The sequence below is a fragment of the Manis javanica genome, chromosome 1, assembly GCF_040802235.1.
Source record: "Manis javanica isolate MJ-LG chromosome 1, MJ_LKY, whole genome shotgun sequence".
NCBI lineage: Eukaryota > Metazoa > Chordata > Mammalia > Pholidota > Manidae > Manis > Manis javanica.
In genome coordinates this window covers 146,582,134-146,609,272 of record NC_133156.1, presented here as the reverse complement: position 1 = coordinate 146,609,272, position 27,139 = coordinate 146,582,134, and the positions used below count along the sequence as shown (strand labels likewise).

The 27,139-nt window shown below is 44.4% G+C and overlaps 1 protein-coding gene across 1 annotated transcript; it reads right to left on the bottom strand.

Annotated features, from left to right (window-relative positions):
* Nucleotides 1-790: 790 nt before the first annotated feature.
* Nucleotides 791-27,107, bottom strand: NSUN2 (NOP2/Sun RNA methyltransferase 2). Its single transcript, XM_017667108.3, has 19 exons — nt 26,753-27,107; nt 26,485-26,642; nt 25,769-25,873; nt 22,723-22,828; nt 19,514-19,585; nt 18,545-18,629; nt 17,445-17,637; nt 15,603-15,677; nt 14,406-14,536; nt 11,648-11,721; nt 10,949-11,079; nt 10,512-10,608; nt 7,863-8,050; nt 7,448-7,540; nt 6,506-6,641; nt 5,702-5,782; nt 5,292-5,430; nt 3,665-3,704; nt 791-1,672 (listed from the first exon to the last, which is right to left on the bottom strand). Exons 1-19 carry the CDS (start codon nt 26,846-26,848, stop codon nt 1,399-1,401), a joined length of 2,274 nt encoding a protein of 757 aa, XP_017522597.3. The 5' UTR covers nt 26,849-27,107; the 3' UTR covers nt 791-1,398.
* Nucleotides 27,108-27,139: the final 32 nt, after the last annotated feature.

Here is a 27,139-nt window from a genome sequence, read left to right as displayed (position 1 = left end):
CATTTTGGGTAATATGGACATTTTAACTTTATTCTTATCCATGAATATTGATTATCTATGTCTTAGATTTCATATACCTATGTCTTGAGGTTTTCAGTGTATAGAACTTCCATATAAGCTATTTGATATTAAGGAATTATTGCTGTTTTTTGTGTGAAGTTACTAAGGTTATTTTTTAAAAAGAAAATGGCTCCTTATCTTTTGAGATGTCCACCTAGTTGAAATGCTGTTGGATTACATCAAAGTAATACAAAGAGGTGGAGTAGAGAAGAAAGCAGAGGTGATAAAATAAGAATGTGTTAATAACTATTAAAAGCTAGGTGACAGGGACATAAAGGTTCACTGCACCACAGCATTTCTTTAAATTGTGAAACTGTGTTGGGAAGCTGTTTCGCTGGCCCTCAGAACCCAGCAAGCACACAGCGAGAAGTCACCAAAGGATTAACTGAAATGTGCGTGCGTCTCCTGCCTGATAACATCACGTACAGGTCCTCTGCCCCGGGAGCCCATTCCACACTGCAGATTTTCTCAAATTGCTAAGAGAACCTTTTTCCGCCCCAATCCTGTCTCACTGTGGCTGTGGCACTAACCCTGCCCTCTAGAAGAGAAGAGGCAAGCCCACAGGAAAGCCCTAGAAGGGCTTTCACACCAAACCACTCAACTCCAGAGCAGCCTTCATATTAGAATTCCTTCCCCAGCTAAGAATGCTTTAATTCCAACATTTCCCTTTACCCAAAAATAAGTTTGTTCTGCTTCATGAAGAGTAAAACAAGAGTCATATGCACATATATTATCCATGAAAATTCTTTATTTAAGCGCTCCAAGGATCCTTAAACCCTGCTTAAAAGATTAAAACTCCAAAGTACTCCACTCAATAAAAGCATGTAAAACCCTCATAATTAGGACAATTCATGACACAGCTCTTACTCTGTGAAAATTTATTTTACCCTTTATTACAAAGGCACAGATGTCATCTGAGACCTCAGATATTAACCCCACTGCATGGTAACGTCACACTGCTGATGTGCAACTTTAAATAGTTATTAAAGCTGATAGTAGTTTTCCATTGATTCAAAAGAAGGTATGTTCTCTCTGTAAATAATTAAAAGAAATACTGGACCTTAAGGGCAATAAAGGCCTAACAAAGTGGACCTGGAAATTTCTGTTAGGGGTAGTTACGTTACTTGATAGAAGCAAGACTTCCATAGTGGAAGCCTAGTACCTGGCCCAGACCCAGCTTTGCCAAAGAAACAAAATAAAAGGAGTGACTTCTAAAAAGCTAAAAAAATACTCTCGCAAGCCCCATAGGAAAGCAGTGCCAAGCTCATTCAGACCACTCCTCTCATTCCTCAGTTTCTAAAAATACATCCCTTTGAGGTCAGAAGTCCTGGATTTGGTTCAGACATGAGAGTGAGGTGTCGCAGGGTCCTCGTGGGGCAGGTCCGGGCCCGCCGCCTGCCCCGCCGTCCCCTCCCCCGCCCCCTCCGGCAGCCCTGGGTGGGCTGCGCTCTTCACTGTCCCAGCAGCACCTTCCTTCTTCTCTTCTGCCAGCCCCTCTAGCCCCATCATCCTGAGATAGTGCAGCCGTTCGTTCTTGGGCACAAAAGTTCGAATTGAGGCCTTTCCCCGCCATCCACACAGCACAATGGGGCACTGGAGGGTGTCTGCCTTCCTACAAACCAAATGGCTTCAGGTAAGTATTAAGCATCCTCGTGATTGCAGCAAAAGAGGTACTAACATGCAACCTCCCCAAAAGAAACCATCCCAAGCCCTGGGAGGCATTTTAGGCTGTGATCCTATGGAGGGTCTTCTCAAAGAATGTCAGCTTCTTTCCTTAGGTCCTGGCTATTTTTAACACAGGGAGCCTTCAGAAAGCTCCCAGTGGAATAACCCCCAAATCTGCAGACTTCATGAGCTTTCATGTTAGACTTCCCAAATACTTCCACCTTCTCACACATGAAGACCTCCCTGCAATGCCCCACATCACTGCCCCCAGGCATCTCTGCCCCATTACCTGCACCTTTTTAACACTTGGCCAGCAGCAATGGCAGCAGGCTGGGGCTGACACCCATTCTCTCACTGATAACTCTCTAATCTGTTCCCACGCTTTCACTCATTTACTTCAACTTGTAGGGCCCAGTGTTTGTATGGGGAAAAGCACAAATACTGCTGTTTGTAAAACCCACCTCTGGGTCTTCGGTGGTTCTGTGCACTTGCACTCCTGTCTCATACAACAGCGGCCCTTTGTCTCAGCCATCTGCGCTCCTGGTAGCAGGCCATGGCGCCCCCACAAGCCTCCTGTATACCCAACCCAACCCCTCATCCCCGAATGCCCCATTCTCGGCTTCTCACAGCCAGTGTCAAAGTGTGGTCCCCGCCAGCTCTCCACGGAGCCCCAAGAGCCACGCTGTCCGCCCGTCAGCCACTCCCCTGCAGCGTCCTCTCCTCTGTCCACTTCACTGCTCCCATTTTTACTGACCTCTCCTCTAAAGCCAGCACATCCCGGGCAAGATCCTGCCCCCTCTACTCTTTTACCCACATCACCTGTTATCTCGCTGAGCCCACGGTTTTAAATAGGCTCGTGAATCCCAGAGGTCTGTACCTGAAACTGCCTTCCCCCTAAATCCCTTAATCTCAAATTCAGCATTTCACATTTGGTCTGCTGGTTGGTTCTTCCCTCTCATTTCCCATTTTAGGTGACAACTGCCCAACTCACAAACCCAGAAACCATCACAGTGTCCTTCACCACCCACAATCCATCCTGTCTGCTCTACCTCCGAAAGGTGTCCTTACAGGCCCCCGGGCCTGCCCGCCCGGGTCCGCCCGCCTCCCACCTCCCTGCTGTCCTGCTCTTGCCCACAGGGCTGTTGGCGACCTGCTCTCCCCCCGAGTTCCACCCAGAGGGCCTCCAGCTCAGTCATCCTACAGGAACCACTTCTCCGCCTCCCTCCCCCCATTCAGTCAGGTCAAACACCACCTTCCCGGAGAACTGCCCAGGGCCCTCCAAAGCTCTCCCCAAGCCCCTCTCCAGCCCCCTACCATGTCAGTTCTCCTTTTGGAAACAGTGTTTCATTTACAAAGAGGTAGTCAGCCCACGAGACACCAGTCTCCTGGGTCCATGAGGCCCCAGCTGAGGGGCTCTGAGCAAACACCTGAGTAATAACTCCGTTTCTGGCAAATGCGGATCACTGGGCCCCTGAGGACTCCGGTGAGAGGCCGGGCACATGCGCAGGCAGTGTGGGCAGCCGTGCCGGCGTGGCCAGGCCTGGACTCCAGCATGTCCCCTGCCCCGTCCTGCACCACCGCCGCCTGGCACGTGACAGGACATCCGCGAACACTGCTGAACCCTCAGGGGAGGCGGGAGAACTCAACCTCTCTCAGCTACTCACCTGGGGCTTTATTCTGCTTAAGACAGAAATCAGAACTGGACTTCTAAGGCATGGAAAGTAAGTATCATGCATTTTACATTATCTAAGTAAAAAAACATATTTGGCCTGAACTGAACGTTTTATAAAAAAGTACCTTTGTGATGCTAATGAGAATGGCATTTTAGTTCTAAGATTTTCTTGACACTATTTTGGAGGGAACATTTATAAAAGGCTTCTAAGACCACCGAAGCCCCCCACCCCCCACTGCTGAGAACATGGCAGGAGGACTCACTCACATGGGGTCTGGCTCGTACTTCAGGACGATGCTCCCCTTGGCTGGAAGAGAAACAGACACGTGTCGGCCAAGCTTTCAGCCAGTGGGGCCTTGCTGAGCATGTCTGTGTGCCCGGCTTTGGGGAAGGAGAACAAAGAATCTACACTCTCGGTCTCCAGGATCTAGACAGAGAAAAGAGGACTTCCTTTCTAAATTCTCTGTATTTCTCAAAATATGAAGCCGCCAGCCGGCCAAGCACCACCCAGGGCGGCCAAGATGACTTGGGAGGCACCGAGTCAGCCTGCAGGCCTGTCTCAGAAGCAGGACTGTGGGGATTAGCTACTGGCTAATTCTCAAAAGTCAAGGTTAAATAATTGCTCCAACTCCCAAGCACTGCACGGAACACAGAATCTGTCATAAATTATACTGCAATCAGCTAAATGAAGGAGTAAAAGAAAAAAGAAAGCAAGCGGCTCCCCCAGCCTTCAGAAGGCCTCGTTCAGTGCAGGGGCTGCCTGAGGGGACCCCAGGAGACCCACCCCACGGCGTGTCTGCTCCTTGGGCCTGCAGTCCCATGCGCAAGGGAGACACTGTGCTCACAAAACCGCAGTCACTCATCTGCCCATTCTCATCAAACTGAGCCAGAAACATTCAACAGCAAGTCATAAAAAAAAAAAAATAAACAAAATTTCCCTCATTTGTGGAGTATAACAACGAAGCAAAACTGAAGAAACAAAACAACAGCAGACTCACAGACCCCAAGAAGGACTAGCGGGTTACCAAAAGGGAGGGGTGAGGAAGGGTGGGTGGGGAGGGAGGGAGAAGATTAAGGGGCATTACGATTAGCACACATAATGTAGCTGGGGGGAGGCACAGGGAAGGCAGTATAGCACAGAGAAGACAAGTAGTGACTCTATAGCATCTTACTACACTGATGGACAGTGACTGCAATGGGGTATGGGGGGGACTTGATAATACAGGTGAATATAGTAAGCACAATGTTGCTCATGTAAAACCTTTGTAAGATTGTATATCAATGATACTTCAATAAAAATAAATAAATAAATAAGCAAGCATGCATGAATGGAATGAAAGACAAAACTATAATGCACACTGGCACTATTTTTATTCTTAGGTAAAAATGTCACCAGAATGACTGAAGTGGAAGTTTGTGAATATAAAAATAGCACTGTGATCCATGATCTATTCTGGCTGGCTGGCAAAGCAGGGGGAGCTGATGGCAAGACTCTATTCCACTTTACTGGGGCTGACTACAGTGCTCAGAAATGACAGCCTGTGCTGGTTATCTCCAGCATCTCGAACACACACAAACCCTGGCAACCAGGACCTGCCCTTTGTTTCCTTGTGGGCCCCTCCCTAGCTGCCTGCTGGGAGGCCTGGCACTCCAGCTGGTGGGCTGGCCAGGCCCCAACCCCTACCCAGATGAACGTGGGCCTCCACAAGGGCCTGGGGAAGTAGAGTAACCCCAGGGGTGTTTCCTCAAAGCCCTCTGGAAACTGACAGTCCATAAAAAGAAAGGCATAATGTACTGAAATACAAAACTGAAGAAGCTCCAAAAAGCAGAGTACCTGTGTTTTTATGGCCTTTATAAGGACAAGTTATGCCTCTATGCAAAACAAACTGCTTACCCATGTCCTTGGCTTGGCTGTATGCCTCACTGCTAAGTTTTCTAAAAAATGGATTTTCCTGGGTTAGTAGAATTTTAACATCTTCCATTGACACAGTGATAATTCTTGAATTAATAAATGGATACAATGTGTATATTCCCTGTGGAATAAAGAGAAGCCACCCTTATGAATGGTTACAGTGAGCACCCATTTCAGGGCCTTCCAGCGTGCTGTCTGGCCCTCACCCCCCCCCAGCCCCTGGGCAGGAGCCACACCCAGGCCACAGTGTGGGGCTCAAATGGCTGGAGGCGCCAGTCCAGCTCGAAGCACCCAGACCCATAGGGCTGGCTCGGAAATAGGCTCAAACCCACTTGTGCAGAGTGCTTCATGGTCACTTGTGGCCAGCGCCGTCCAGGCTACTCCCACCTTACCTCCTGTGCTAGCCGGAACGCACAGTCAAACTCTTCTCCGCTGTTATTTCGACACCAGACTTTTATCCCAGTGTTAATAACCTGTGAGTGAAAAGCAAGATGAAGCACACACATAGGTCAATCAAGCTAAGCAATTTAAATCAGCCCTCCCCCAACAAGGAGGCAGGGCTGTAGGCAACTCCAACACAGGGCAGACAAAATAAATAACCTGGGGAGTCACGGGACTAACTCCAGTGGGAGGTTCTCAGGCCTGACCGCCACTCTCAGATGGCTCTGGACTATGTGACTTCCATTGACAATTACCACAGCAGAGACTAACCCAGGGCCACACACAGTCCCTGGACCGTCAGGGGCAAGGATGCTGTCACCTGGGAAAACCCACGTGGACACCCAGGAGAGGAGAGTAGGAAAGGCAAAAATAAGGTCTTAGTATTGTTACAAAAATGCTTCGGACCTCAGGGGCCTCAGCCCACATCTGGAGATCTTTGCACTGAACAAATGGGAAACAGTTCAGGATATCAATACAGCAAATGAAAACAGGACTGAAGAGTAGAGAAATTCTGAGGAAAATGGAAAGGACAAATAACTCCAAGGACCTGCCTGAGCAGCATGGGATCCCCACCCTGGGCGGCCCCCATGATACGAACAGCAGCGAGGCTGTGGAGCCGGAACGCTGTGGCCAAACACGAGGGACAGAGAGGCTGGCGGCCGCGCCTGCCCCATAGCTGAAACCATGCGGGCACATGCTCCTGCAAAGCACCCCCAGGCAGGAGGACACACGCCTGTCACCGCCATGCAGTGCACCTTCATCCTCTCACTGTTGTTCAGGAGCACGTTTCTCAGCTCCTTTGAGACCATGTACAGCTGCCTTTTCTTCCCTTCCGTAGTTCGAGTTAACAAATTCATCTTTGGGAATGAAGGATCCAAAGCATAAAATTTCCTATGAATGAGACAGAAGGTTTACAGGAGTTTAGTTCAAAATTTGACAGATGGTCTCTAAACAACTTCTCTCTCCCCACAACAGATTTTGGTTTCTAAGACTGTGGTGTGAGGGAACCCCCATCCTCTACACTTACCCTGCCTCACCCGAAACTGCCTGGCCATTTTATTTGAGGCACAACTAGATCCGAGACCTACGCTACCAGCAGCAACTTCTCTCCCTCAACTGCTCCTCCACCCCAATGACCAGACCTGAGAATGCCTGCACTGCTCAGACATGTGCAGGATTCTACCAATGTGTGCAAAGGACTGTTATCCACAAGGCAACCTAAGCAGCCACTCTGCTCCATGTACAGGAAGACGTAATGGGTAACAGACACACCCCAACTGTTGCCCTGAGCCCCTTGCCTCTCTGTTCTATCTGGAAATTCCCAATTAGGGCTTCCACCTCCCACCCAGATCCACTAGTCTTCATTTCCTAAACAGGAAGCCCCCACAGGCAGCTTTGGCCACTGATTTCAAAACTCAGCTGAGTAACTTACATTTGGACTCACAATCCAGAGTTTCTCCATCTCTCTAAATTCTCTCCCATTGGGAAAATTCATTTCTCTGATCACTGTCCACCTCAAACTGAACAGCGAGCACACACCCTCTAGAGTTCTAACCAGCTCTAACACGCAGCTAAAGAGGGAAGCAAGATGCTACCCAGAGCTGAATAATAACCTACGGTTAAGTGTGACCAGGTATGTGTCTGTAACTCCACAGGATATTTCTTTAAGAATTAGAAAAGGGTGAATTAATCCTTACTGGATAGGTGGAAATAACGGGTCATCTTCAGGAATAAACACAAAAGGATCTTCTTTAAATCCAAATAACTTCATCTTCTTAGAAGGAGGAGGACTAAGGAGGGAACCAGCTGAGTGATTAACCTGTAATCCGAGTAATAATGCTAAACACTGAAAGCACGCTCTTCCCCTTGCACCCCACCCTCGTCCCCAGGTCTGTGCAACATGGAGCTTCCTACACAAGGCTCCACAGGAAGCGGGTGTTCAAGCTCTCCATGCACAGACCCTGCCAGGTCACAAGTGCTGAACTGCGCTGGCCAGCCCAGGTCTTGCCCTGCCCACTATAAGGCCACTGCCGAGTGGCTGCGGGAGTCCGCACACCTGAGAGGCGGGCAGACCCTAGAATGTTAGGGGCAGGACGTCCCCCTTCCTCTTACCCACATACGCCATCTTTCTTGTTTCCGTTATTCTCTTGATTTTCAGTTCTTTCAAGTACTTCTGTATCACTTACTCCAGGGACTGGGTTACTTTCCAGCTCGGAGCAGTTGGCAGCTGTCCCTCCCGGGGGGGCTGCAGCAGGGCTGGGCTGCACAGGCCCCCTCGGCTCCGCAGACAGCCCCTGCAGCTGCAAGGGGAAGCAAGTTCGTCGGCACTCAGACAGCAACCTTCAACAATATCCAGCTCACAAAATCATTCTTCACTGTTTTCCTACATCGTTTTAAGTATAAAAGATCCAATTTTTTTAAAGTATCTTAAATCTATCTGTTATAATTCATGGGCACCATTTAAGGTTAAAACTGATTCTACCTGAATCCTACAGAAAGTACGTGCAGACTGTTCCCCATCTTCAGTCAAAAATGCCCCTGTGCATCTGCTCTGTGAGGCGCAATGAGGGACACAAATGAGTCACACACTGGCCGTCAAACAGGAGGCAGGTCTGAAAAAACAAGGCCTTAAGTAACTAGCCCACGAGGGCAGGGAAAACCTGTGGGGCACCTGGGCAAACTGCCATGAGGTCCGAAGAAGGGGGTACCTCCGGGGACTAGGGGGACAGCTGCCGCGTACCAGATCAACTTCTACACTGGGGCAAAAGCTTCGATCTGTCTTTGAGAACAAGCAAAACACTTTAGTTAAAGTTCTCTTTACATTATTCTTTCTACAAAGTCTTACACAACAAATAATGCCACCTGTCCCTTCTAACAAGTCACAAGATGGGTACAAGCAGTGACTCTCAGTCCCCATGAAGTAGGGCACTTGAGCACAGGAAGCCAACCTGTTCCCCATACTCACAAAGTTTTCAGTGCACCAGCCGCTGAGTCTGAAGCTATGAAGGCTGTGCAAGCAATATGGCTTCCCAGAAAATACACCTTACTTAAACAGAAAAAAAGAACGAAAGCACTACCTAAATCCCCCTCCATTTCTAGCCCCACAACCACTTCTGCAACAGCTGCCTGCCTGTTCAGAGCCCATCTCAAGGAAGCTGCTCCAGCTCTGTCTCCATGATCTAAGCTTGCTTCCTGAAAAACGCCCACAGCGCTTTCTCAGAACAGCTCTCCCTGGCTTGAATTCGAGCTCCATGTTTATAGGCCTTATCACTTTAACTAGATGATGGCACCCTGAAGAGTAGGAGCCTATCTCGGTTATTGGTGCGGCCTGGTGCACCAAGCTGTGCTGGCTCAAAGACCAGGAGACAAAAACACATTTACTCGATGAAATGAATCAGGAACTGACATAACAGAAAAGGAGAGAAGTACTAATTGTTAAGTGAGCAAATGACACCAAGTTGTTCTAAAAAGACACCCTATCAGAGAGGCAGACTAATGGAAAAGTTCAAAACCCACTTACCAACATACAGTCATATAACAAAGACATCAGTACAGCCCCAAATGCAAGGAAACCTGATGTGCACCTGTGAGACGCTCTAACCTGTGCTCTGCAGCAGCCACCAGCCCAGCACAGGCGCCCGACACATGCAAGGCAGATGCATCCCAGGGTGTGACACTCACACTACTTCAAAAACTCAGTATGGAAGCATACAAAACATCTCATGAATAACTGACCTTATTACATGAAAATAACACTTGAAGTACATTGGGATAAATAAAACCTTAAAATGATTAGCACCTGGGGTTTTTTTGTTTACTTTTTTAAATGTAGCTGCAGAAAGCTAAGCAGTCCGTGAAGACTCCACTGGTTAGCACCGCTCTGAGCTCCACAGCTCTACTCCTGACCAGGGAAAAGGGACACCATGACGTAAAGAATGCCATGAAGACACTTCAGGCTCCATGTGGAACAAGCTCTTACACAAACACGTGCAGGTGTGTGTTTGAGCTGCACATTCACATGTTAATACAGCTGCCGCATCTCAAGAACTGCTTTCTTGTTTCTCCAAAGTCTAAGCATTACATGTCCTGACTTTCAAGCATGGCTATGAAAGAAGTACAAACTGGAGACCGATTGGAAGCCATGCTCTAAGACTAAGGGAGGCTGACATACGAAGTCACACCTGGTACCTGCGGACAGCACACGCTACACAGCAACACCACGTCCAGGCTCAGAAGGCTGCTCTTCTGCAGCCTCTGTGCTCCACCTTCTCCCTTACTATGACCGGGAGACGGCTGAGACGCATCACCACAGGACAGGCCCTATTTCCTTTTCAGCCAGGCCTGGACAGAGTCCGTCATTATCCCTCATGGCCAAGGTGAAGATGGGCTGACGTGAGGTTAGCAGAGCTCTATCCATCTGCAATGGCCTGAACTGAACCACCCCAGGGAATCAGAGCACAAAAGCTAGCCTGGGGCTCTGATTCTATGCCACAGAAAAGTCTTTATGGCTTTTCACTTTCTACCAAAGAACTGGACTTAAGATGTAGAAGGAATGCATTCTCCAAACCGCCGTTTCCACTCACATATACTTTTAAGAAATTGCTTCTTTTTGGAAAACTCAAATATTTAAGGAAATCCACAAACACACACTCAGGCTCAACCCTTCTCCACCCCCAAAAACCATCCCACTGACCCCTGTCAGCTTCTGCCTTAACTGCAGTAAAGATCACATAGTAACCCACACTACTTGTAGACATTTACCTTTGGTGGACGTTTATTCCATGGCATTGAGGACTTTTTCACTAACACTGCCACAAAGAATCCTCCAGTATTCTGATGATGTGGTAATATTCTAAGACTAACAACAAAACAAAAGAAAAAACACAATTCACACTTTATAACTGATCCAAAATACATTCTTTTAGTATTAAGACAAACATCATAAAGATGATCTATGACAGAAAAATCAAGTCTTGTTGTAAATATCCACACAAACCTCACTTGTAGAATAGCCAACATGTGGGAACAGTTAACATAGGATCCAAAGTATTAGCACAGAGGTTCTAACCATGTTCATTATTTACAGATACTCCATCCACACCAACAGCTAAGGGACACCAAGAACTCATTTGCTGTAATGGCCACATATGAAAGCCAGCCTCCCCAGTGTCCCAAAATGCTGAGCCCCACAAACCCACCAGCGCTCCAGGTGCATGGCCTCTAACTCTCCCAGGTCCTTTGGTGGGAACATGGTGGGCCGGATCTGCGCGTGTCTGCTGTGTGGAACATCATCCCACTCTGCAAACCACTGCCCATCTTTCGTCATGACCTACAAAACAAGGGGGATTCTGAATCACCAGCACTACCCAGCAAGAACTACAGGCTGCTAGTATAAATGCTATCTAACCCGATAAATGGCAACTCCCATTTCCCTCCAAAGTCAGGAAGACTATTTGCAAAGATAAAAATGAAATCATCTTCTATTCCATAAAATAGGACAATCATTTTATAAAAGAGCATTTTTTTGTGTGGGTGTTTTTTTTTAAACAAGTCTAGATATTTCTGGTTTAAAACTGAAAAATAAATTGTTTCATATTGGAAACAAAGCTTGAATCCCAGCCAATAAAAGAAAGAAAGCAAAGCTATACCAATGGGGTCCAAAATAAACAAAGCTGATTTCTAATTGCGTGAAAACCAGGAAAACTTTTCCATTGCCAGAGAAAAACATCTGTATGATAACACTACTTGTCAATAATTTTGAAATTAATTCTACACTGCAGAACCAAGCTTAGTATTTACTTGTTACCCAAACATAGATGCTTTAAAACGTTCATGACTATGACAAGCCTGGGAGTCACACCGACCCTTCAGAGCCAGCGTCCTCACAGCAGGATTACCTTCCAGTGCGAGATCCCTGGCATCCATTTTAACCCCGGCAGCTCAGAAGACACGTCAGCCAGCTCCAGAGCACCTGTGCACCGACACACAACAAACTTTTTTTTCACATTATGCCCAGGGAAAGACACTGGGGGCAGAACATCGCATACCTCATGGTTCTATTTATAGGAAGCGTCCGGGCAGGGCAAATCCACACAGAAAGCAGGTGAGTGGTTCCCGGGGCGGCAGTGGAAGGATGGGTGGAGCAAACGGGCAGGAGCACTTGTCTGGGGTGGCAGGAATGGTCTAAGACTGGACTGTAGTCAGGATTGCACAGCCATTTAGTGCATTTACTAAAGCTCACCGAGCTGTACACTCAAGACGGGTGAATGGTACACCATGTAAACTGCAGCACAATAAAGCTGGTGAAATAAGGAGAACTGGAGAGTCCACAATGCGTCTAAGACTCACTCCTTGCAGAACGCGGCCTGGAATGCAGCACGGGGCTAGGTCTCAGAGCGCTCACCCACCCACTCCTGATTTCTAGATACACACCAATTATGATTTTTCTTTGGCCATGACTTTATGTCCTGCATGGCTTCATGTCCAACAACATCCCAGAACCAAAAAGCAACATTTCAGGTGAACTGCGACATTTTTAAACACTCAGTTTTAGATCCATTAGTTTTCTAAAACTAACAGGACAACAGTCCAGTTTTAAAAACACTGTGTCCACAGTAGCAGTATTAAAGAAGCCATAGATGGGCCCATTACAGAAAACCTGTCAAATGAACGACACAGACATCAGTGTAGATGTGAGCCTCACAGAGAAGAAAAGCCAAAAAGACCCATGGAAGCTATGGTCAACAGAGATAAAAACAAAGCAGAAGCCCCAAGGCAGAGGTCTGGGCAAAAAATCCTTTGACAGGCATCACTCTGACTTCCACTTTTATAGCTGAACATTCTTACTTTTAAAAGAGGACACTAAATAACAGCACTGGTTTACAGAACCTGGTTTTCTCAATCAAGCACCGGGGCTCAGCAATGACTTCCAGCCAGCATTGGCAAAGCAGATGTTTATCGGCCACCCTTCATCCAGCTAAGCCTAGTACTGTAGGTGGGACACAGCCTATGCGGCCCAAATGCCCAGCACCTGCCCGTAGGTGGCTCACAAGGGTCTGGTTCACCACCAAGGCTGCGCCTAACACAACGCCGGACAAAGAGTGGAGCTGAAGAGTCCACAACGTGGTCTGACACAACCACATGCAAAAAACCACATGTCACATGGCTGTGTCAGCAAACCTAGATGGAAACCTACCTGCCCAGTAAGAATGTAATTACAGGACAGACACCACAGCTAAGTTTCCTAGGAAACGGCATCACACACAGTCCCTTCTCACCAGCCTTCTGAAATAAAACACTACCAAAATTTTGGATGGTCTTAGATCCAAAAAACACTCAGAAACCAGTCTTTACCAGGCCAGCGTTAAGACAGCAAAGCAGAAATAAGTGCATATTAGATTCAGGCCTAAAGGAACCCAAAGGTGTGAACGAGGGCTGACCACAGAGCACAGGCAGTCCACCACTGCCCAGGAAGTGTCACTGGGGGCCGAGAGATAGCGGGGGGTCCTGCCTTAGGAAATGCATGTGTGTTTCAGTACTTATGCTTCAACTTCATACACACACATGCAGGAAATCCCGTAGCATTTTATTCTGGAGACACAGTATGAAATTTCTCATTACTTTCTTTAAGAAGAATATAATGGTAAAGGTAACATTTCAGTGAAAACATAAAAGGAGAAATATTTTACATCAAAACATTATGGCAACTGTTATTTCAGAACATTTCAGACAATCTATCCAATCCCTCAGAACAAAACAAGGTGGTAAGACCTCACACCCACTATGGCCACTATCAAAAACCCAGAAAGCAACAACTACAGGTAGATGTGGAAAACTGGAGACCCCGTGCACGGCTGGTGGGAATGCAGACTGGACCAGGCTTTGGAAGACAGTACGAGTGAACACACAGTCACCACACCAGCGGGCGATCCCCCATGTGGGCGTGCACCTGAAGAACTGAGAACAGTCAGGGAGCCACCTGTCCAGCTGTGGTCATGTAGGCAGTTACTGCGGCAGCGTAAGCGAGGAGGCAACCAAGTGTCTGCCGATGGATGAACAGGTGAGCAAAACATGGTCTACACACACAGTGGGGTATTTTAAGCCCTGAAAAGGAAGGGAATTCTGACACTGCACCAATACAGGTGAACCTTCAGGACAGCATGCTGAGTGAAAGGAGGCAGTCACAGACACACACAGGGTGGTTCTGCTCCGAGGAGGTAACTGGAGTGAGTAGTCAAACTCAGAGACCGGACATACGATGGTGGGGAGGGGAGAGGGGGCCCAGAATTTCAGTGTCCTAAGATAAGAAGCTCTGGACTGGCTATATAACACTGAGAATCTACTTAATATTATTCAACTATTTAAAAATAGTTAAAGTGCAAAATTTTAAGTTAGATATCTCAATCACAACTGATATTTTTTTAAAACCAGTGAGATAAGGATCTGACAATCTTTCAAACTTATGAGAAAATGGGCAAACCTCATAATTTATGAAATACAAGAAATCCATTTTTAATGTGTTATTAGGGATTTCTCATTTCAGGGTTTATAGGCTAATCACATAAGCAAATGTCCACAAAAAAGTCTACAAGAATACTATAGAAACGTAGTTTTTGCAAAGTACACACTCTTAAAAGACCTGTCATGCATGTGTACCTTCACTTTTTTCCAGTAAGGATGCTATGACAGCTTCATCTTCAATGGGGTTGAGTGAACACGTTGAGTACACCATCCTGCCGCCTTCTACCAGCTGCTCCGCGCCTCGCGTTGCAATCCGCAGCTGCAAGCTAAGGCCGGACGGCAGGTTACCCCAAGACTGAACACAGCAGACAGCACACCCCTTATAGCACATATTTGTTATACGTTTATAACAAACTTATGATAAAACACAAAATATGCTAGGTAAAATGAACAATTCCCATAAAAAAAAAAAAACTGTAAGGTTCTGAATGAAGAGTAAACCTGTATTACATAAGGAGTTTCATGTTAATGAAAAAAGTACCTATTTACATAAATAATGTTTTTACTATTCTGTTAACCTTTCCCAAGATGACAACAAGCAAATCATAAAGCTGATTAATAACTGAATATATTAGGTGAATTTAATTATTAAAAAGCCTCCATATTTATATAAGTATTTTACTTTTCTTTCTGTGAACATTTCTGTAACCCTTAGGACATTCTAATCATAATGACTTTCACACAAAAAATAAGCATTTAGCAGAGAAAACAAAATCTGATAGCTATTTACAAGGAAAACTCATTTGTACACCTTACAACATCCACTGTAATACATGTAAGACTGTATCATTTTAATATTAAACAAAACAAGACTACAAAGTTCTGTAGACAGTACAAACTGTTCAAAGTAGGTATGTTAAAAATGCCTAGCAAAGAAAAATACTCTAACACACTAGACATTACAAAAATTATCTTTGAGTTTTGAGATTTTCTTTTTCCTTTTAAAGATTTTTCATGTTTTCTTTAAAGACAATCAAAATACATTTCTAAGACATCAAAATGTTAAGCAAAGTAATTCAAAACAAAAGAACAGAAAACTGATTAGTAATTAAATGGTCATTTCATGGAAAATATGTTTGAAATGCTGAATAAAATTGTTATAAGTCATTTTTAATAAATATGTACCTGAAATGTACACAATCTTCAGTTTACTACTCCTAAAAGGTTTTAAAAGTAATTGCTTCTGATATATAAGTAACCCCTCTTAAAGGTAGCCATTAACACTCTGATGCTTACAGTCAGTCAATTAAAGATCTGGATGTCAGTTAACTGATTCAATAATAAATCTTTACTGATCTATCTGCTAAACAGTGCTACTAAAGTTTTACTTACCCATGCAGCTGCAAGCTATTTAAGGTGGTCCACTTTTTCCAAACATCAATGTTTTTTCTCATAGTACCATCTCCACTGGAAAGAAAGATACTTAAGAACTGAAAGGTACATAGAGATCAACAAATACATCACAATGAAGCTAAGATACAAAACAGGTACTATTATTATAAATACCAATTAGAAAACCACCTTAATTCTTACCAGCTACAATCAACTATCTATTTCAGTTTTTAGGACACATTTAAACTTTGAAATAATACTTCAATTTTCAATTCAATAAATATAACTGATTTGAAAATGAAACTTCATCAACTTAGATAGCAATTTACTTCCATTAGTGAGAAATAGTAAGAAAAATTTTCAGACCTAGGACACACAACCATGAACACATGTAGGACATTTTCATCCTGCTTCTTAGGAACTTAAAAGTGGCATTTTAATCAGAATTACATGAATAATGGTAAACTTACACTCACACAGGATTTTCCACAGCAAATTCAATTAAGCCAATTTAATTTCTTTATGATTTTTCTATGTATCACATTTATCTACTTTAACTTAATGGAAATTATTTTCATGAAACTTTTATAATACAGTCTCAATCAATCAATCTTTCTGTCGATATCTAACTTTATGTACCCATTTTGTCCGGGCAGTTACTGCATCTGCTGGCCTTCCTTGTAAAATTTCATTTTCCCTGGGGTCATGTCTTGAGGTGAAGGGACTGCAGGATGGAAATGTCCTGAGAGAATGGCTTTCAAACGACACTCCTCACTTGTGTATGGTGGCTTAAAACCCTAGCACACTTTTAGGAATTTCCTCAACTTACATGCAACCCAGTGCTTGTAAGGCTACTTCATTCTCACAACGTGACACCCAGAATGGGTTATGGTTGTGATCAAAAGAACACAGGGGTGGGAGAACATCTGATCCAAAGGAAAATTAGAAAATTACAATTTGGACAAAAAGGCATGTAGTTCATGACCCATTTTAAATATTACTTTAAGGGGTATTCTTTCAGGTATTTGAAAGCTCAGTCACATGGCGGAGTGGCAGTTACAATTTCAAACTGAGTTTGGCCACCAGCAGTCAATCTGCTACTTGTTTGATGTATAAATACCGTATCCAGTGCTAATAAAGTTTTGTGGCAGTTTTTGTACTTTAGTCTCAACAAAGTCATGTGTTCAGAAGGTAACAAACACTTCGATCATCACCTATGTCACTTCCACTAAGAACTTAAAAACACTTTTAGTTTTATTCTTTTCCTCTTGGAAAAACTCATGTTATGTACTTACACCATGAAATTCTTTCATAGGAAAACTCTAAAACTCTAAAATTTACATGTAAAATTTGAAGAAGGTGTATGCACAAATATAAAATGAGTTTCTCAAATGTTTGAGTTTCTAAATTTCATTGTGCTAAATGTAAGACCACAGAAGTCCAATGAGATCAAACTTTCATCTGTAACAAAGTATCTTACACACATGCCAGACACTATGGATATAAATATTCGGGATGAGCAAACCACTCCAAGCAATAATATCCTGGAACGACCCACAATGCGAGCTTATGATGCTATTTCCTTCCAGGTATTTTCTTCATACCTCTTTGTAAGACAATATATAAAACCCTCCCTTCCCATATCTGTTCTGCCCATCAGCTGTGCTGCTTATCACCGAAATTCAGAGTGTCCATTTCCGATTGAGGCTTACAATGTCTGTCTTCATGAACTGCCACAAGAACAGTATATACAATTATGTATGTTCATGCGCAAGTTCATTTTAGTCTTTGATTTGATTTCTTTAATGGATTTTGGGCTTTCTAGCCTCTTAATATAAATACCTGCAAGGGACATCACATAAAATGCGATCATAGAAGAGAATCTCTTTCCTTCCATTCACATCTATTTGGAGCCTAGGTATGCTGGATGCATCATGGTTGACCACCATGATACAAGGGCTGCTCAACCTTTTGGCCTGGTGAACGAGCAGGTAGCAACGTTTGTTGTCCACGTCATTCGCAATGACAAATCCCTCTGCGAACAAAAACTGGAGTGTCAGGGGAAATGGTGCACAAGCAGAATAACCTCCTGAAATATGTAACCTCTAGGCTGGCGAGTGAGGTAGCACTCCACCAAAGTCAAGAACCGAGCTTAAGGTTTGCCAGAAACATGTGAGGGATTCAAATAGGAACCAGATGGCTCAGCGTGGGTTTTGTTTTATTTTATTTAAAACCTTAAGATTCATTTGTCCACTTTTTAAAAAATTTATTTATTTTATTTATTTTATTCAAAACCTTAAGATTCACTTGTCCACTTTTCATTTTGTCCCAATTATTGTGCCAAAAATATCTTTCCTATCATTAATAACATTGAAAGAGAAGATGAGAAGAGAACACAAGTTTGTAAAACAACAGAATCACCTGACAAATGTCTGAAACCCTGCACGTGAGCTGGGACTCTGTTCTAGACTCTGAGCCAGACCCCTGGGCACCTGACGCTGAGTATCCCTGGGAGACTGACTGCACCCCTGGCTAAGAACCACTGTGGCCCCTGGGCCGCCTCTCCTAACTGCTTCCTCTCACCTCCAGCAGAAGGGCAAAAATGCTGCCTTTCAAATAGGCAGCAAGTGACCAAAAGAGAGGAAACAAAACAATGTGAAAGTATTCCTATGGAAATTCAAACTGAGATCGTCCTACTATGGCTTAAGACAGAAACACCATTTGCTTGTCAAGTCACTCCCCAATCACAAATGTATGAATGTGTTGATGTGATAACTGGTGACAGTGGTGTGCAAAATGTTCAGTCCCACTTTCAGAGAGAAAACCCATCTGCTTGTCACAGGCGGCTTCCAGACCCAGTCAGCAGGCAATAGCACAGACCACCCCCACCATGACCCACCAAGCAGCATTCCTACCCTCTAAAAATATGGTTCAATGCGCACCTGGAAAAGGGACATTCATGTCAGCATGCAGCATTTCAATCAACTGTGTGGTCTTTGACCCAGGTGCTGCACACATATCTAGGATCTAACAAAAAGCAAGAAAATGCTTGAGTTTTTTTTAAGAAATCAAACATTCTACATTTAACTAAAAATAATTTTGAGTTTTTCTAGTATGCTGATTCCTATCTGAGGCCTAGACTATAATATATTTAACTTACAGGGACCTTATAAAAATACAATGCCCCTTAATCACAGAATGGTAATTCCCTTCACAGGGGATGGGAACAGAATGGCAGCAGAAACCAGTGAAAGCAATAACTCTAGGGATGAACTAGTAAACATACTTAGTGCATGACAATCATAACATCCTGCTAAGGGAAAAGGCTGCATGGGCTCAAACCTCAGCTTAGCCACTTATCAGTTCCATAATCTTGAGCTAGTTGATTTCCACTTTTCTTTGCCTCTTTTTCCTCATCTGGAAAAATGGGGACACTGGCAGTATCTAACCTCACAGGGAAATGTGGATAACAAAATGAGTTAATTCACAAAAAGAGCACAGAACAATGCTTGGCATATAACAAGCTACCAATACATGTTCATTATGATTTTCAATCTGACACAGTCTATCAAGACCACTGAATATAGTCAGTGTAGTAAATTAATAAACTTTAAAAGAGAAGAAAATAGTTATGAGTTGTAAAATTTAAATAGGGCAGAATGAAAAAGACAATCAAAACTAAAATACGTATCATTCTCTATCGGAAGTGAAAAGGGGAAAAAAAACTAGATTAGTTACATTAAAATAAAGGTCTCAACAAAGAGGCACAAACACTGAGAGCAGCCTGCCCACCACGACTTCCTACTTCATGGGGACGGGGGACACAGTGCCCGTGACGGGGATGCACTGACTTAGGGCGGGCGTGTGCGTTCAGCCCTACCCACCGCGACCACCTGCTTTATACGCAGTACCTTGTGATGGGGGTGTGCATTCAGTAACAGTGGTGGAATCATGCTAACAGCTTCTTGTCGACTGATATTTCCCTGAGGAAATAAAAAAATTTTTTAAATCAACAATATTTAAAAAGGCAGAAAATTTCAACATTGGACTTTATTTCCAATGCAACAAAAGTAGACCATATAGTCATCATACATACGAGAGCACAACCACAGGACAAGTTTTTACACCAGTGGATAAACAGTTGGTCTCTAAAGACTAAGTAAGAATGACCATCAATCGCACACTTACTGTTAGAATATTAGAAATGCAGGTACAATACCACATTTTACAAAACAAAGGAGATTTTATGCACACAGTCCCAGCTCCTCATCTTAACAAAATATGAAGTTAGATGAGCATTTCTCAAAGGCAGACAATGGTACTGCAATCCTTTCAGCAACAGGGAGCAAACAACAGGAGCACAGGACGGAAAGTCACCGTCAGAAGCTTTCCAGCCAGCTAGCCTGCCAATTCCACTTCCTAGCCCTCCTCTGCACTTAGGAGCAGCCCAAGTCTGCTTTTTCTTCCTGGGACTGCCTCTGAAACAAGAGGAAGACATAGCCACTGCTCCTATCTTTCATTCTCTACAGTAAATACTCAAATTCTTAAGCCAACCATCCTCTAGACCTTTGTTAGGGGGGTCAGGGCAGCTGTTAAATATATGACTGTTCATATTCAAATAAATTCCCTCAATGGAGTCCAGAACTTGCCTCAATCTCAATTCCATTTTAATAGCCTTGGAACTGAATGCTCTAAAACAACAGTAGTATTTTTAAAACCTATAGAACATCGGCTACCTGGAGACTTCTGCTCCATTACAATCTGGGTTTTTATACTTGATCAGCCATCCCAGCAGCCAACAGCTCGCCATATCCTTATGCATCTGACTCCCAGAAACTAAGCACAGACTAACATTCACACCTGGTAATTTTCATCTTGTGGGTTTCTGGCCAGCAATGACTCTGTGAAGACTATTCACCTCTTGATTTAATCACCAGGCACACAGATTCCAAGCCTGTGCTTACACCTATAATCTGATAAAACTTCCTTTCTGTTTTCATTTGTTTTCAATTAAAGGATCAATGTTGGACGAAGACATTTTGAGTCACTAGAGCTGTTAGTCACTAGATTCATAAACTTGCTTGGAAGAGGTTTTGCAACCAGCTTTAAATAACCCAGAGTATCACATCCTGCTGACTCCCATCAAACACCAGGACCACCTCCCTTCCATATACACTACCTATACTGAAGTCCCATCTCATCTGCCTTTCAAAGCCACCAAAGCCAGGTGTCTCACTGCCTGCCCAAATGCGTATCATTCCACTCCCCACTAATCCCTGCTCTGTTCAAGTTCAAGCCTCAGTTGTTGTCTTGGTTTGCTGACCTTCCGTCCAGACTCAAAGCTGGCCAGAGAATCCCTTCTTGTACTGGCCCAAGCACAGAACAGGGCAGTGGCAGTGCTCCATTCTGTTCACTCCTTACTACTGGGGCAGGGAGGCAGAAAGCCAGGCAAACATGAGTCCAGTTTGCCTAAGCGGACAGAAAGCCATTAAGGGCAGGAACAGCTGTGGTCAAGCAGCGGGGAGAAGTGGGTGAGGGCAGGGTTTCTAAATCGGTTCAGCTTCAAGGAAAGAACCATGGGACGCATGGTGATCCTGTTAAGTGGGTGCAGAAACTCAGAATGAAAAGGAAGTGAGCACCACCTGGTGACACACAGAGGCAGCTTGGCTAAAAAATGTAATTAGAACACAGGAAGGGGGAACTTCTGATTTTAAATATGCGACTATTAACAACTCCCAAAGAATAAGAATGAAACAGCAAAGCTTACAATATTCTAACTTTCTTCTTCTAGTTGAAACTCAGTAAAATTTATCTAATTGAAAACACCGCTTTTTATGTGGTAATATTGAAGTGTTAAATATAATAAAAGACTCTTAGGATAAGCAATCATAGTGAAGGCTAGAGCTTTCTGTGAAGATTGAATAAAATATAAAGAGCTGTTCAGAGTAATAGTAGTGGAAGAGAAAGATGAGAATGAGGCAAGTGGAAAACTTCCTGTCCAGCCATCTGTGGCAGGGTTTGGCAGACTTTCTGGGAAGGTAGTGTTTCTGGCTTTGTGGGCCACAGGCTCTCAGGCACAGCTACTCAACTCTGACGAGGGCACACAAACACAGCCAGAGAACATGTGTACCAGCCAGACATGGCTGCCTACCAGAACTTTATTTCTAAAAAGAGCAGGATGGAACTAGCCCCTGGGCCAGTTTCTGACCCTGGTCTATGGGACAGTCTGTGAAATTATAGGTGAGCAAGATGAGTGCCTGGCCCTCTGTGGATAAGGTGAACGAAGGTTCCTGTGGCCAGGATTCTCACCCGGCCCTGGGTGGCTGGCTCACTACACATGTGTGGGCAATATGTTGTGTTACTGACTCTATATAAACAGCTCTGCCCAGTGTTCTGGGGCTGCGGGGACACAGAGACGCAGAGGCAGAGACCGGCTTGCTGCATGCAGACTTGCTCTGAGGTGGACAGGATTCTAGTGATTGACCTGCCACTGTGAGAATAAAGTTGGGTCTAAACCCTCTTACACCAAGAATGTTCCATTGGCATTTTTCAGACTCACTGAATAATGAACTCACCTGGAGCTGAAACCCACTAGTGACACAGTCATGTTCACATGTTTTTTTGTATGTGTTTTCATGGCAAACATGAAGTACAGATAAGAGCAAGGAAAAATAGAAACAACAAGAAATAGGTTTAAAAGCTCCACTTCTAAGAAAACGAGTAACATGACCATGAAAACTCTCACTCTTCCTGTGTACCAGGCCCCTGGCACAAGCACCTGAGAAGGGAGTGCCAGTAGGCTGAGCAGCTGTCGCCCTACAGAGCAACATGCTGGGCCTGCCCGGTCCCGGTGGCCACCCAAACCTAGGAGTAGCCAGAAAACAGTAAACCAAACTGACAACCCTGACTGACGCCCTCCCTAAACCTCATGAGCAATGAGCCAAGCAAGGTAACAGTTATATAACTAATTGGCAACCAACGGTGACTCTACACTTACATGTGTCTTCTCCATGGGCCTTATCCACCTAACTGCTCCCAGTAATAAGCATGATCAAAGTGAAACTATGGCACTAACGAGCATTTAAAGTTTTATGAAAACCAACAAATGTTATCTACTCACAGATTCAGTTTCGCTAACCAGAAACTGGTGAAACTTTTCCAACTGTGGAGACTTTCGCAAGATTTTTCGACTTAAATTGGTGTGCCAGGCAAGTTCTTCTGGATACCTGACCAGAGAGAAGTAAGATATTTGTGGATTACATATATTAAAGTGCTCTCTTAACAACTTCTTCCTTATATGGTCAATGAATGAGACACCCTATTCTATTAACTCCATGAACCTCTCAGGCACAATCAGCCAGCCCCACATGTTGCACTGGACAGGAGCATGGTTCTAACTGGGTCACAGCCCTACATAACAAAAAGCCTTGGAAATTACTAATGCATTATTTAACCTCCTAGATCTTCACACAGACCTAAGGATGGAGTATCTTCTGCCATTTCTGTGAAACTAAACTTTCTATAAATGATGACATCACTGATCGGGAAATGTATGTCTTTTTAAACTTGGCTTGTACCTGTCCACCATGGCTCAACTGCAGAGTCAGCACACTCACTCAGTTATGTAACACAGAGCCACCCTCGATTAACCCAGTGGCATGGTAAGCGTGACGCAGTGCCCAGTGGTGAATCTTACTGCAGTTTTAGCACTTTCTAGTCTTAGATATAATAATGAGCTCAATTTAACAATGCCAGGTCACAGTGTTTCCATGTGTCCAACTGTAGTTAAGGTGACAACTATGAAAATGTAACTGGAACACATGGAAAACATGTTTGATGGCTTTGAAACAGTGAGTCATTATTTGACAGAAACAAACTCAGGCCTTAGGATTTTAAGACGCTGCTCAACTATCATGGTATTATGAAATACTCTGAAAAGTACTCTACCGAATAATGAAGATTACAATTACATTTACAGCCACCCTCCAACTGCTGATGCTGTTCTATTTCCTATGATTTGTTCCCTCTTCAATACTTAGCCTGTTCCAAATATATAAAATGGAAATACAATCATACGTATCAGACAATCAAAAAAAATGTTTAGCTTTAAATACTCCCTTTGGCCTCACTAGAGGTGAAATGAAAGGGAAACTCAATCCTGGCTCCACTGTAGTGTTCTGCAAAATCTGCTGTCCCACTAAATCTGTGCAAGTCCAACAGCTGCACAGCTACTTTCACACAATTTCTGGCAACCCTAACTATCTGTGGTGAGCGACAGGGTGGCCGTGCGAGTTGCCACTGTGCCAAACCACCAAAGCATCATTCATGTGAATGCCCACACCTCTACTCATCACAGTTTAATTTTCACTCTCAAATACAAATAGCAATCTAGATACTTGAGTGAGTATTTCCTTACTTGTCTTACGGGTTGCAAATCCACTAGTCAGAATGCAAATGTACCACTACAAGATTAAAATTCTAGTGTAAACAATTACGATTATGAAAGCTATTAATCTTAAAAATGATTCCGAATGTTCAGATAAACAAAAATTGATTAATGGTTAAAATGAATTTTAAAAGTTTCTCATATAGCTTTAGGAATAACTCTCTTGTACCAACAAATGTTTATTAAAACCTTTGTAGATTTTAACATCAAACAAAACAATCTGAAAGAACGGTATTTAATTTTCAGTTATGTAATTCAGAGGTAGCTCGTGAGGTCCTATTTGGAAACTTGCCATGTTTTCTGAAGATAAGAGTGCCACTGTCATCTTCACACCTCAAAAATTTCTTAAGGAAAAAAATCTCTGTAAAAATACACATTTATGATAAATCATCCTTAATCCATACTTTAAAAAAGAACATAAACAGAATGACAAGGTGTGTTCTCAACAATTGTCAAAACAAGGCTATTATATGAATTCTTTGGGATAATTCCTTACAGTTTTAAGAATACAAAAAGTAAGGAAAAAAATGAAATCTGCCAAGCTATGAGTCCTATATTTAACTTTCCTTCTAGAAAAGTTACCAAAAACATTTTCCTAAATTTTATTCCACTATGTACCAAAAAGTAACAAAGCATAAATGCTCTATTTCTGCATTCTGAACAATATAGAAAACCTCCAGCAATCTTGGTAATTTCTGCTTTACTTTCTTGCTGAGAGCCTTTTTTAATGGGCATCCTACACATGACAAGTGAATTTGATTGCATAAATGTTTGTACAAGAAACTGTCACACAACTGTCACTGACAATGGAAAAAGCTCAGTTACTAGGAACCCAAATCATACAGTACGTTGCTCACACCCTTCAGTCGTGTTTTGAGAAAATTAAGGCAAACAATATGAAGAGAATGACTGACTGGCACTGAAGAGATTGCACTTTAATTTTTCAACCACAATTGACAGGGCCATTCTCAGAGGCTTGGGAATTGGCTTGTCATATACCCATAGCCAGTGTTCAACAACCAAGATGGAAAAGCAGCTGTTAAATGCTAACGGGGCTATACAAACAAAGATCAGCTGTAGTTTACAAAGTACAGTACAAATGGCAGGGTGAATTCTCTTATTTGCTGTAAACTGTTGAAGAAAATTCCCACAAGGACATGACCAGAGAGACACCTCTTTACCACAGGATGCTTGCTTTTCAGTTCCTCCTACTGAACCAGATGAAAAGGCTGGGAGCAACTTCATCTGAAAAGCCACACTTCTTGGCACAAGGTGTAAAGAACAAATGTTTTCACCTTGTGTGAGGCAGCCAACACAGGCAAGACTATCAGAAAAAGAAATGCGGGCAAAGGCAACCGTAAAAGTGTTTTTGAAAATAACCAAGCCCCTGCCTCAAGCAGTTCTGATCTGACAAAACAAGGGTTTTAAAAGGAAACAGGAGGAGCGATAACATCAAATAAGAAAAGGAAGCTGGATGGACTTGGAAAAATTAACAACAGACTCAAGTACAGAGAACTGCAAATTATCTACCAAAGCCTGCATACCAATGTAAAGTAATACTGATAAGAAGCACTGGATCAAAGAATGTGAAGCTATGTGAAGAAGTATCTTCAGGTTCCTTCATAATAAAAGTAAATGCATTAGCCATAAATACATTCAAATGGCAAAGATTAAAAATCCCACAGAAATATCCAAAAGGAGAAAGCCCTGTGATACCTACCAACTCAGGGGTTGTGGAACTTCGACTTTCTGACCATCCACCTCCAGGTCCTCCAATTCCTTGAAATACTTGTTCTTTAAGCAATGGAGAATCTCTTTTGCGTGGCTATTTAAAAATAAGCAAATTTCAAACTGATCTGAGAAGGTAATTTAACACTTTATCTTTTGGTAAACCTAAGGTTACAAGTGTTTCAAAACTAAAACCATCTTTGCACGGAGAGAAAACATTCTTTTCCTATTCCTTTAAGTTTAAGCAGTCCTCACTGTTTAGTCTCTTAAGGGAGATAGGTTAAATGCATTACTGCACCCCTTCCCTCATTATTCCTACAGTTCCACTTTTACTTGCGACTCATCTTGGAAAACCAACTACAAAGACTTAAAAGGAGAGGGCACCAGACTTTTTTTTATGCAAATTCGGTCATGTCACCAATTTTCGTGTGTTCCAAAGGGTAGTCATCCTCAGCCCACGAGTTTCCAGGAGTCCGCCCTTTCAGACTGCACTTACTTATCCTGGCACCCCAAACTTGCAATCCCTCCTTGACCTACCCCACTAGCGCCCCTGTCCTCCCCCCTCGATGTATCCCACTCCTCAAATCCACACCGCTGACACGTAGCGGTTCTCGAGCACTGTTAACACTGTCAGGGAAACACCCTCGGCTTTTACCCTCCGCATCCCAATCCCAACTCGCCAGGAAATAAAAGACACAGCTCCCCTACCTTTTGTAGCCAGTAATTCTCAAGGTGGCCGGGAGGGGCTCCCTGAGCGCTTCCATGAACTGGTCCCACTCGCCCTCGGGCACGATCTTGAGCTCCTGGTAGTAGTGCTCGAACAGCTTGTTCTCCTTGACGATCTCCGGGTACCCGCCTTCCCAGCCCTAAGAAACGACAGATGCGTCTACACGGGGCCGCAGAGCCGCCCCGCGCTCCCGCAGCGAGGGCGCGAGACGCCATGTGGAGTCCCGGCCGCCCTCGCCCCGGTTCCTACCGCCTCACTGCGCTTCCCGCCGCCGTCGGCGCCGTCCTCCGCGCCCTCCGGCCGCGGCCCCCTCTGGGTCCGCCGGGCCCGCGACCGCCGCCCCATGGCCCACGCGGCCGCCCACAGCGCCCGCGCACAGCGCCCCGCCACCGCCGCCCCGCTTCCGGGCTGCCGCCGAGGTCCCCGGGCCCGGCCCGCGCCTCTCCCGGGCCTGCAGGGACGTTCAAGAAATAAGCTCAAAGCGCCGCGACCCGTGCTCCCGGAAGGCAACGAGCGAAGGGAACCGCTGACAGCCCGGAGTGGGGAAGTGGCTCCAGAGGGCACCCCGCTGGGTCTCCGCGCCGACCGCCCGAGCAGCGTCAGGCAGCGCCGCGGGCAGCCCGAGGGCGCGCGTGC

Excerpts from the sequence above, each read along its gene's own strand:
- NSUN2 (XM_017667108.3), bottom strand. The coding sequence starts at position 26,848 with ATGGGGCGGCGGTCGCGGGCCCGGCGGACCCAGAGGGGGCCGCGGCCG. Across the intron at positions 22,829-25,768 it reads GTTCCACAACCCCTGAGTTG|GTATCCAGAAGAACTTGCCT; the intron begins GTAGGTATCACA and ends CTCTCTGGTCAG. Across the intron at positions 3,705-5,291 it reads CAGCCAAGCCAAGGACATGG|CCAAGGGGAGCATCGTCCTG; the intron begins GTAAGCAGTTTG and ends TTTCTCTTCCAG.